Genomic DNA, 12,377 nt, shown 5'->3' with positions numbered 1-12,377 from the left:
CTGCCTTATCCCGCTACTCACCTAATGATGGTGCTTTGGGTGGAAATTTGTGGTGAAAGGTTTAGTATTTTTTTTGTTTTGTTTTGTGTGTGTTTTTTATTTGGATAATTCATGCAAATTATAATTACTTCATATGAAATTCCAACTGACCTTTGTGGCTATTTTGTGAGTGTGTATGTGTTTTGTTTTGTGACTTAACACGAAGGTGTGTTGCTGGAAATTGTCAAGTGCTTTCACTATAAGCAGAATTCTTGTCCATAAATGTTATAAATTTTACTAAAGATTCAAATTTAGGAAATATATTTAAAATATATATGAAATATATTTAAAATAGAATGATGATCTCGAAATGATATATATAATATATTTCATTTTCTACATATTCTATTACATATTTTTTCTTGGAATTAGATTTGTGTCAGATTTGGATAATGTTAAGAAAGAAATAGTCAAATAGTCCCCCAGATTTTATAATAAGAATTAGAAATTTCCAAAACACAGAAATCAATCTATGTTTTTATATTCAGTCCCTAATGATGTCCGCCTCATTTACGGTCTAAAAATTGATTTATTCCTTATGCTTTCTCCTCCTCCTTTCCCCATGCGTTCTATTTATTCCTATATGCTTTCTATTTATTGATGACGACGAACACACAATTCAGTTTGAGTAATTAATATACCCTAAAACATTTTTTATTCACGACGTCTTCACATTTCTAAAAAAAAATCAACCTTGCATATCGCATAGCTCCCCCATGCCTCCCTATCAACCATGTTCGTTCTGTTTATAATCCAATAAATTATAATACTTGACGGCGTAACACAATAAGCGAACGGTAGTAACCTTTTAGATGGCAAAAATGGTAAAGGATGCCAAAACAGGAAACAGCAACAACATAAAAACAGCATTTAACCAGAATTGAAATGAACTAGGAAAATCCGTTTCGTATACAGTTTTCATGTTTTGTTTTTTTATATTGTAAAGATAGGGCTGCCAAAACTTTGAATATTTAGAACCAAGTGTTCTTCCATGATTTAAAATAGGAATATGACAATCCTTTATCATCGTTTGATGTGGAAAATGACCAATTGAAAAGTGATACTCTGAGCGCCATATTCTTGCAAGAACTCTATAAGAAAGTGTTGAAATCTACGATCCAAAATAATTTATTTAATGTTCCATGCTGATGTGCTGTCCTGTGCATGACCTGTTTGGTGGCAGACGTTTGGGAGAATAACACATGTGTCCTTTGTAGCGTGCAAAGGTCTGCATCGCTCCTATCATCTCAAAACAATTTACTAAATACCAAAAATAATACACCTACATCTCGACAAATCCTTTACACTATGTTTTTACCCTATCAGAATCATGGTAACTCTATTCTTTAACAATGAATTGTAGGAAAAAAAAAAAAACAGCTTGACGGCGACATCGAGAAACAACGGAACATAGAAACGAAGCAAAAACAACAACTAAGAATTAAACAACGAAAAAAAAAGAAATCTAAACGTATTTATTGTTGTTATCATTCCAACAGCAAGTTTGCAATTAACCCAGGAGCATCAAATAACCAACCAACCAAGCAGTCACCTACCCACCCAAACCTCCCAATCTAACTTAAACTGTTCATTTTCCTGATTGGGTGGCTAGGGAAAGACTTGAAACTATTACTCGCTTGCTTGCAATAAGAGGAAAATTCCCCAAGTGACTATAACCGTGGCATAGTATAGCCAGCCACAGCCAAATAGTTATTACCGGCACCTGTGCAAGTAGATTGCAAATATGAAGTGCGTGGAAACGGAGGGAGGTGGGTAGGTGGTGGTGAAGAATGAATTGTGATCCTGGTTTTTCTTTTGCTCACTGACAGAGTTCATTTTTTATGTATGCAAATTGCATAAACTTCAACCCACCCACCTACCAACCTGTGTGTATGATTGAATGTATATGTTTGTGCGGTGTTATGCTCGGTTATTGTGAATGTGTTTGTAAAGACATGGCACAAGGATTGTGGTGGCGTTTTTATGTTGAAATCAACGCTTGTCCTTGTATTTTAATAACACAATGAACGAGAAGCAGAAGCACCACCAACAACAGTCATAACATAAAACAGAGGCAATTTGCTGTGGAATTTAATATTTAAGTGTAACGAACGGAATATGGCATTCCTTTGCTTCTGATTTAGAGATTGCTGTAGGTGTATCCTAAGTATTTGTATTTCCATTATGTATATGGATTTATTTTTGAAATTGAAGTTTGAATTGTATTTTTATCTTGGAATAAAAATTTGGAATGTAAAACTTAAAAAAAATAGATATTGTTTTTCTGTCTCACCATTCATGGATCTTAAGAAGAAGTGTGGCAATAGGTTGAAGTATGACGTCTTGTGATTATCGTACTCTTATGTTCTGTGTATTATGTTTTTTTTACAGAAGAATCACTCATTCACCAACATATAGAAGCTTGTTAGGTAATCAAAACCATTTTCTAATTTATAGTCCACGACCTAATTGCTTTAGGCACCACCTGTCTATCGGCATACATACTCCCGGGTCGTATGTTATGACCAGTACGACTGCGTCTATGATTGTCAGAAACTCTGCCTTAAATTGATGTCAGATGAACCGAAACCGAAAGTATTTTTAAAAAAACTTTCAGCTTCTTACAACCACAATTTCAATTCTAACTCTTAAAGAGTTGAAATCTCCTTCGAACCCAGAAGGATACTGTCTTGTTCTGTTAAATTTTCCATTTTTTTAATGTAATTAAAAAATAGCCGTGTATACTTCTCTCCATGTATTCAATTTTCTTTGTCCTTTGGCAGAGTGAAATTTCATTGCAAAAGAATAAAAACTTGTAGTTGTATTAATAATTCTTTGTTTTTGTTTTACTGCAAAATTTCGATAAGAGAAAATAAAGTACAGTTAAGTCAATGAACAATGGATTGGTGGGTGGGAGTTGTGTCCCTATTGTACTGCTGCAGCATAACGTTGGTTTTTGGTTTCATTGAACATTTTCTCTTAATTATTTGCATTTCATTAGCATTTATCGAAAATGGTGAAACGACCCCTCCTCACTCTCACCCAAATCTCGAGTGCCTTATTATCCTTAAGCTTATTTGTTTTCTTTTAATTAATGCATTCTTTCCCATTTTTGTTCGTTTCATTTTAGGCTCTTACCAAATATCAGACCTCGCAAAAAGTCACAACAAAAACTGGCATCGAGCAGGAGGAGTCACTGCTCAATGAATCGGCAGCAAGGGAGACATCATTAAATCTACAAATTTTAGAATTAGAAAATGAAGTGAAACAATTGCGTCATGAATTGGAACGAGTACGCAATGAACGCGATCGTATGCTGCAGGAGAATTCCGATATTGGACGCGACAAGTCCGATAATGAGGCGGAGAAGTTGCGTCTCAAAGCCGAGCTGAAGGAACTTAAATTTCGTGAAACACGAATGCTCACAGAATATTCGGAATTGGAGGAGGAGAATATTACACTGCAAAAGCAAGTCTCAAGTTTACGTAGTTCACAGGTGGGTATTTTGAAATTTAAAACCATTCAAGCTTGAATCGCTAACAACGATTTCCATTCTTCTAGGTTGAATTTGAAGGTGCCAAACATGAGATACGTCGTCTGACTGAAGAATTGGAATTACTAAATCAACAAGTTGATGAACTGACGAATTTGAAAAAGATTGCCGAAAAGCAAATGGAAGAGGCTTTGGAAACATTGCAGGGTGAACGTGAAGCTAAATACGCTCTCAAGAAGGAACTTGATAGTCATTTGAATCGCGAATCCATGTATCACATAAGCAATTTGGCGTACAACATACGCGGTACGATTTGTGATGACAACACCAGTGCCAACAGTGATGGAGAAGATGACAACATGGCCTTAAAACGTTTCGAGGCCAATTTGTCGACGGAAATTAAATCACCCGATGGCACCAAATGTGATCTCTTCTCCGAAATTCATTTGAATGAATTGAAGAGACTCGAAAAACAACTCGAATCCATGGAGAATGAGAAGACCCATTTGACGGCCAATTTACGTGAAGCCCAAACCAGTCTGGATAAATCACAAAATGAATTGCAAAACTTCATGGCACGCCTGGCTATTTTGGCCGCTCACGTAGATGCACTGATGCAACTGAAAAAGCAATACGACAACAAAGAAGATTCACAAGAGGCTATTAAACAACAACAAAACGAGGAGAACCTCAAACAACAATTACGTGATACCCTGTCCAAATATAGCAATTGGTTCACCTTGTCCTCCAAGGAAATCGATGGTCTCAAGACTGATTTGAATGAACTGCAGAAGGGCTTGAATTACACCGATGCGATGACATCGCTTCGTAACGAAATTACCAATCTGAAAAACAAGCTACTGTCCACAGAGCAGAAATCTTTGGATTTGCAGAGTGATGTCCAAACGCTGACAAATATTTCACAAAATGCTGGTCAAAGTTTGGGTTCAGCCCGTTCAACATTGGTTGCATTGAGTGACGATTTGGCTCAATTGTATCATTTGGTGTGCACAGTAAATGGTGAAATGCCAACGCGAGTATTATTGGATCACAAGAGTGATGATATGAGGTAACTGCAAAGAAATACTGTGCCATCTATTGTACACTTTATATTTAATGCGAATTTATTTTGAACAGCTTTGAAAATGATTCATTGACCGCCATACAATCACAATTCAAATCCGATGTATTCATATCGAAACCACAAATAATCGAAGACCTGCAGGGATTGGCTGATTCAGTGGAAATAAAGAAATATGTTGACACTGTATCGGATCAAATTAAATATCTGAAGACCGCAGTTGAGCATACCATTGAGCTTAATAAGAATAAAGTTCGTGGTGATGTTTCTGATGGTATGTTTATTTATTGCAATCGAAATACAATATATTTGTATTTGATATAATCTCATGAAACTATAAGGGCTTTATAATTATACATTTCATTATTGATTTAGATGCTAACCTTTGTTTAATTTGTATAATGATGTGAATGTTTTGTGGAGGCGAATGAATATTTCATTAGCCCATTTAAGAATTTTAATAATAAAATCACTTGATAGTCCCGTAAAGATTTCCTCCAATACTTATTTCAAAATAACCTCAGTAGTTTCAATTTGTTAATGGTTGGAAAGAACATTATTCCACAATATTTAATAATTCCTTCTATTTTATTTATTTCAGGTGATAAATACAATCGCGAAGAAGTCGAAGAATTGCAAGAACAGATTATTAAACTCAAGAGTTTGTTGTCAACGAAACGTGAGCAAATCGCCACCCTGCGTACTGTGCTTAAATCCAACAAACAGACTGCTGAAGTTGCACTCACCAACCTCAAATCCAAATATGAAAATGAGAAGATGGTCGTAAGTGAGACCATGTCCAAACTGAGAAATGAATTGAAAATCCTCAAGGAGGATGCAGCAACATTCTCAAGTAATATTATTAAATTGGAATACGCGTGTTGGTCAATTTACTTATTGTATTTTTGTTTTCTTGTAGGTTTGCGTGCAATGTTTGCTGCCCGTTGTGAAGAATATGTCACACAAGTTGACGATCTTAATCGTCAATTGGAAGCTGCCGAAGAAGAGAAGAAAACTCTTAATCAACTCCTGCGTTTGGCCGTTCAGCAAAAATTGAGTTTAACACAAAAATTGGAAGAAATCGAAATGGATCGGTGGGTTCATTTGGGTCGTTAATAATTTAAGAAACAAAACAAAACTACCGACCAGCTTAAGAGAATTTCTTCCCTTACTTGTTTTGTTCATACTATGAATCCCTCTTTTTTATACTCTGTTTAAAGTTCCTTCGTATAAAGTAGCATTGAATTGTTTCTAGTCCCTTTTATTTTTTCGTTTTTTTTATTATTATTGACATCACATCATAAGCCAAGAGTTGAATTACTTTGAACGACCACCCACCATTGCATTCATTATTATTTATCTCAAGTTTCCGCCCGCCCCCTCACTATTCAAAGTGTCCCCACATCTTATAATTGGTGTATGTTGTGTGTGTGGTCATTATTACATATTATTTTGTTGAAAAAGAGTTTTATTTCCGTAACGTGTGTTTTCTGTTTTATTACCATGCTGTGGTTTTATTCATCATTGGTAAGCGTTGACCATTTTAAGAGCTTGTTTATTATTTTTTTGTTTGTTGTTTGTTCATTTATATATACCTGCATACTACACAAGATTCGTATAGACATGCTTAAGCTTGGATTAAAATACATATACACAACAGCAACAACCAATTACATGTCCATTTACATTTCCTCCCCGCATCATGATATTTATTTTTTTTCTTTTCACTCATTTACACGTATTTACCACAAACAACAAGTACAACAACATATCATTTTGTAAATATGAACATATACCATGTATGTATATATATATATATATATATGTATGTGGATGCAATCAATCATTCTGCTGGGATTATGTTCTTATGTATTTCACAATAAAGTGGAGCTTGTGATAAGGGAGAATTTAGGAAAAGAAGTTAATCACATGAAATTATATTTATTATCTCTCTATCCCACTACTTTTTCAATTTCATCATTTTCACACATTTTTCTTCATTATATTTAAACAGTTATTTCCTGGTATTTCAACTTGCTTACCTATTAGTATTATTGTTTCAATTGCATGCTATTTTCTTCTGTCCCTAATATATGACATATATTCAAAGTAATTTGATTCACTATATTAAAATTTGAATCAAACGGATTTGCAAGCTAAAGCTAAACTATTTCTGAAAGCAATACTTGACGTACAAGTGCTTTATTATTTTCATGATTATCTAAAGGGAAACTATTTCTGAATGTAATACTAGATAGTACAAGTTATTTATTATTTTCATGATTTATCTAATTTAAGTTGTTTGGCGGGCTTAGCAGTGCAATTGGGGAACATCGTCCATCCTTTCCTTAGCCTTATATTATACATTTTTAATTCTTAAATTCAAGAAGTAAATACTCATATAAATCCTTCATGTTACTTATGTTTTTTTATAAACTCTTGATTTGGCTTTCTGTCTCTCACCATTCGAAAATAATAGTGTGTAGGTGAATTTAATATATTTAGGTTCGGATTATACAGTCAAATTCGGTTAAGCGAAATCGCCTAATTTCAGAAAATTTTTTTCTCTTAATCAGAATTTTCAATTAAAAGAACTTCGGATAATCAAAACTCGTTGCGCTTAAACGAAGCTTCAATAAATATCTGAAAAATAGTAAAATTTAGTTTGGTAATATTAGTATAACATTTTTAGATTCAATTAACCGATTTTTTCGATAAACCGGCGTTCGCTTATCCGAATTCGACTGTACTAGTACTACCGGAATATGTTTCATTCAGTGTAAGATGAGTGACAATAACATAAATTTCCTTTTATGATTCTTTCTTAAACTACTAACCTAACTTTTGCTTTGATGAAACATTCCAATGCTTTGTTTGTACAGGGAGATATATTAAATTCACGATGTCTGTTCGGATTATGATTCGAGGGGTTTATAATTTCCAATCTATACGAGATGTATATGTAAAATTGACGACTGAAAATTTTGGGCATATGTTTTTAATATGGAAAATGAAAAAATCAAATAAATTTATTCAGTGTTTGATTCCGAACGAAAATGTACTCGAAGGGTCAACACTTTCAAATGAATAATTGAGATTCTCAATTTATGAGGAAAATGTATATATCTATTAGTCGCACATATTATTTTAATAAATTACTTGCTGTATTAATTTGTTACAGTTTTGTTTAATTGCGTAATTTTAGCTCACTTCACTTTTTGATGAGGATGGCTACTAGCAAAATGACAACTATTTGCACACTTCTCATATATATCAGACTATAAATCCTTGTATTCAGACTTGTTCATATCCCGTACACAGTGATTCAAATTTTTATTTAGTGTTATATTAATTACTTTGAGTTACACTTTAATTGAATTTTTCGTATGTGCTTCACTAATATATAACTTGTTTCTCTCTATATATATTTTATTTACAGAGAAATGCGTCACGCACGCCGTCCTATGCCACCACAGCGCGGTACTGGCGGTAAATCATCCTTTTCATCACGGCCCTCGACAAGAAATCCGGCAAATAATAATCCAAATAACTTCTAACATAAAATCAGCGTGCAGCGTAAACTTTTAGCTTTAGTTTATACTCTACTTAAGTTATAAATTTAATTTAATACAACAGCAACAACTACAACACCACTACTAAACTAACACAAGCAAATTTAATTTATGTCGCTAACGACTACAAAATTCCTATGCAATTTATTAATCAATTTTTTCGTATTCCTTTTTATTTTCTTTCCTTTTTTGTTTTGTTAAGTTTATTATGTATTTTGTATTGTAATTTTATTAGTTTTTTTCATTTGGTTGATGGGTATTATTTTTTGAAAGTTTAATTTAAAAGTAAATTAAATTAGTTAGACAAAACAATTAAAATAAATTATACAAAATTTCCCTGATTCCAGCAACTCGACAATAAGAGTTGTAAGGTGGAAATTTTGTAGGCAACCCCCTAGAAGAACATGTATTATTTTTTTTTGATAAAAGAAACGTAAAGAAATTGTGGATACTTTAATCCGATTTTCTTTTTCTAATTGTATCATTTGTTCTATTTAACATATAGACCCCACACACATACACACACTTCCCACAAAAAGCTGTAATGAAACTATTTTATAAATTTATTACAACAAACTACAACTTTTTTGTGTAATTTACATAATGTATTAATTATTATTATACAAGCAAAGAAAAAACAACAACAAAACTGCAAACCATTTATTATTGTTGAAATAATAGCAACCATAACAGATATTTATTTAATTATGATTTAATCATTTTTATTTTTTTTTTTCAAATTTATACAACAAAATAATAGATTATTATTAATACGGTTTGTTACTTACCACACACACACGTCCATTAAATGCAATTGAAACAAAAATTAAATAAATCATTATATTTATATATTTACTAAAGATATAAAATACAATCAAGTTTTCTTTAAGAATAACATTCTGTATTGATGTATTTTTGTTTCTTCTTCAAAAAACTAAAAACTAAAAAACAAAAAAAAAAAACTTGCAAATCACAAACAAAACACACTCGAGTTCTTATTTGTTTATTAAAAAATTAAAATTGTTATTCCATTTGCCTTATTTGACATAAAGATATGAAATACCCAGTCGAAAATTTAACAAAAAGTCAAAAGAAATGTGAGAATAGTTCGACTGAAGTCAATATCTTTCTAAAATAATAAATCCTATTGTGAGTGTTTATGCACTATCGGTATCAATTGAGGGACTATGACAATTACGCTAGATTATGTCACGTATCTACGTTCAATACTTCAGGGACTGCAAAGCGTAAAACATTGAGGGAAACACATCAGCATTGAAGGTAGAACGTTTGAAAAACAATGGGACTTGTTAATTTAGCCTGCCTCTCTATGGGCATTTGTTCTACTTTCGGTTGGGTATGTCATTAAAGTAGTAACCCATTGTTGTGTTTATTATTAATCATTCATAGGGAAAATTGTTTGGTATTCCTCTTAATAAAACATGTTATATAATTTAATTGGCTTGTTTGTACTTTATGCGTTCATTTAATATATTTGTTTGATCGATCTTCAAGAGTAAATTTAAAACGCTGTACGCAAAATTATAAACGAAAATTAAACAAAAAAAAAATCTAAAAATTAAATTGATAAGAAAAAAAATATATAATTTTTTAAAAGCAAATACAATTTTTTGGTGTTTTTGATAGGCAATTTTAGAATGAAAAGAAAAAAATTATAAACAAATAAATATAATTTTTGTGTTTTAAACCAACATATGGAAAAATATGGAATAACAACAAGAAATTAATAATTGGTATTAATTACAAGTAGATGCAACAACAAATTAAAATAATATATAGATATTATGTAGCAAATAAAAAAACAACAAAAACCACATTTCCTAAACCATTGGACAATGTTTTAACCATTGTCTTTTGGGGTTTTTCCAAACTAAATACAAATGTAGTGGAAGCAGTTATTAAATTATTCAACACTCAGAGTAAAAGTATCTTTAAAAAAAACAGAGATCTACAATTAGCAGTAGCATGAATGGAAAACTTTACAAAAACAAAACTTTTTATTTGCTTGACAACAAAATGAAACAAATCCTAAAAGACCACAACTATCACTACCATTTTTTATTACTATCCTAACATTTGTTAAAACTAAAAAGACATTGAAAATTATTTTAATTTTTCTCTATAATTTTATCAACAAATATCATCTCTTTGCATTCTCTTAGAATAATTAAACTCAAAAGTGCTCTTATGTTGATTTTCTTATTTTTCTAATTTATATTAATATTAAGTGAAGTTTTTTATTTTAGTTTTTAGGCATGTTAATAAAAAAGAACATAAACACACAGCCACTTTATAAATAATTAAACAACTAATAGACTCAAAAATCTATTAATAATTATTATATAAAAATATTAAAAACAACACAAACACAGAAAATTTAAATTTATGTTTTTTTCAATTTTGGGGGTTTCCTTATAATACCAAGAGAAGTGATTGAAAAAAGTACTTTAAAGTTTCCACGACAGATGGGGTCTACGATCCGAATAATACTCGGCCAACGTCTGTCACCTCAGCCCATTGTGTAAAAGCAAAAGGGCTGCTAAAACAACAACTTCAAAGTATCCTCAAGTTTTGCCAATGATGATAAAATGGTTACGTATTACCTATGTCCACTGTTTGTTATTATCCATTTGCTTCTTAGTAACTTCTGCTGAAAACGTTTATTATCTTGAGGAAAATATTGCTAAAGGTAAAGGAACAACTTCCATTAAAATACAAAAAGGAAAACAGATGGTCTACGAAAAGTATGTATACTATTTTAGACTCCTTCCTGAGAAAATTCATCCGGTAAGAATTTGTAAACTCTCAGTAACATAACGGCCAAATCTACTCCTCGATACACTCTCCTACAACTTATGCGCAAACAAACAACTTTCCTTTAATACGATGTAAAATATTAATATAATTATATTATTTTTCCATTTTTTTCAAATAGTAGTGACAGTGGTGGTTTACATTTGGATTTATAAAACTAACAAAGTAGAATACTCTCCGAATAGAACAAGTAAAATAAAGCCATTAGTAATAATAAAGATATTGGAATATTTTTCTATGACGCCTAGAAGTATGCAATACATTTGAACAGTAGCTATATCACAAAACATTGAATCAAACTTAATCTCTTAGCATTGAATACAAATTTGCAAAAACCAAAAGATAAAAAAAAACATTATTTCAAATTAGCATATGTAGCACACAAGAAAGAAGAAAACACAGTTACCCTTAAAACTACATTTGTATACCCCGCAACAACCTTTGAAACAGGGTATTATTTTTTGTTGAAATATTTAGAAAAATTAACTGTTATTTGTTCCTTTTTTCTTTATCATTTAAATACACTTTTTAACTACCGAGCCATTAACAAAAGAATTTATGAATAAATAAAAGAAAAGAAGAAAAAACAACAAAAACTGAATCTGACTCATTCCATACCAGAAATCATCGAATTGTCCAAATAAATTTAAAAACAAAAATATAAGAACAAAGTAAATTAAAAACCCTCCCTATAATCGTTTGTTTAAATTTATTCATTTGTGTTTAAACGAATTCTAAAGAAACTTTTGTATATAGAACAACAACATGAACAAAATTTTAACGTTAGAACTTTTCATCATACATATATATGACACTTTTTTACCGTCCCTTTTTTGTAAAAAAAAAAACAAAACAAAACAAAAATTTACTTATATTTATTAAAATTTCTGTTATACAAAAATGAAAAAAAAAACAAAATAAAATGAAAAAGAATAACAATTAAAAATTGTGATAAAACACAAAAAAGATGAACAGAATATAAAACAAACGGAACAGTTTTATGATATACAGGATTAATAACACAAAACAAAAACTTTGCAATTTTATCAAAAACTTTGAGATGTTAAATTTTGTGAAAGAAAAGTGATAAAAATAAGATTCCTCCTCTATTCAGCCTAACCATAATGTGTGTCTAACAGCAATTGTATAAGTCTTTCAATGACTTTCTTCAGGATGTGTCTGGCCTTTATCTTTCTTTTCACAAAATTTCATTTCACCATAAATTAACTGCAATAAACAATAAATAAAAATAAAAACAAAAAACCAAACGACAACATATTGATAACTGATACCTTATTAGAATTCTAAACTAAATAAATACAACAAAAATAACTCTACATATACATAGTACTATACA

At 31.1% G+C, this 12,377-nt stretch overlaps 1 protein-coding gene across 1 annotated transcript in view; it reads left to right on the top strand.

The window, feature by feature from the left end:
* LOC133324702 (protein bicaudal D) overlaps positions 1–8,302 on the top strand; it is a 41,156-nt gene extending 32,854 nt beyond the window's left edge. Inside the window, exons 2-7 of the mRNA XM_061533544.1 lie at positions 3,170–3,535; positions 3,601–4,601; positions 4,670–4,887; positions 5,215–5,466; positions 5,533–5,707; positions 8,053–8,302. Coding sequence (XP_061389528.1) covers positions 3,170–3,535; positions 3,601–4,601; positions 4,670–4,887; positions 5,215–5,466; positions 5,533–5,707; positions 8,053–8,170 — 2,130 coding nt within the window. The 3' untranslated portion in view covers positions 8,171–8,302. The remainder of the gene's footprint in view (positions 1–3,169; positions 3,536–3,600; positions 4,602–4,669; positions 4,888–5,214; positions 5,467–5,532; positions 5,708–8,052) is intronic.
* Positions 8,303–12,377: the final 4,075 nt, after the last annotated feature.

Source organism: Musca vetustissima, unplaced genomic scaffold (assembly GCF_032173495.1).
Source record: "Musca vetustissima isolate MV318-11 ecotype Yass unplaced genomic scaffold, APGP_CSIRO_Mvet_v1 utg36638, whole genome shotgun sequence".
Taxonomy (NCBI): Eukaryota; Metazoa; Arthropoda; class Insecta; order Diptera; family Muscidae; genus Musca; species Musca vetustissima.
Note: the sequence above shows the minus strand (reverse complement) of the source record. Positions and strands in the feature narration are given on the sequence as shown.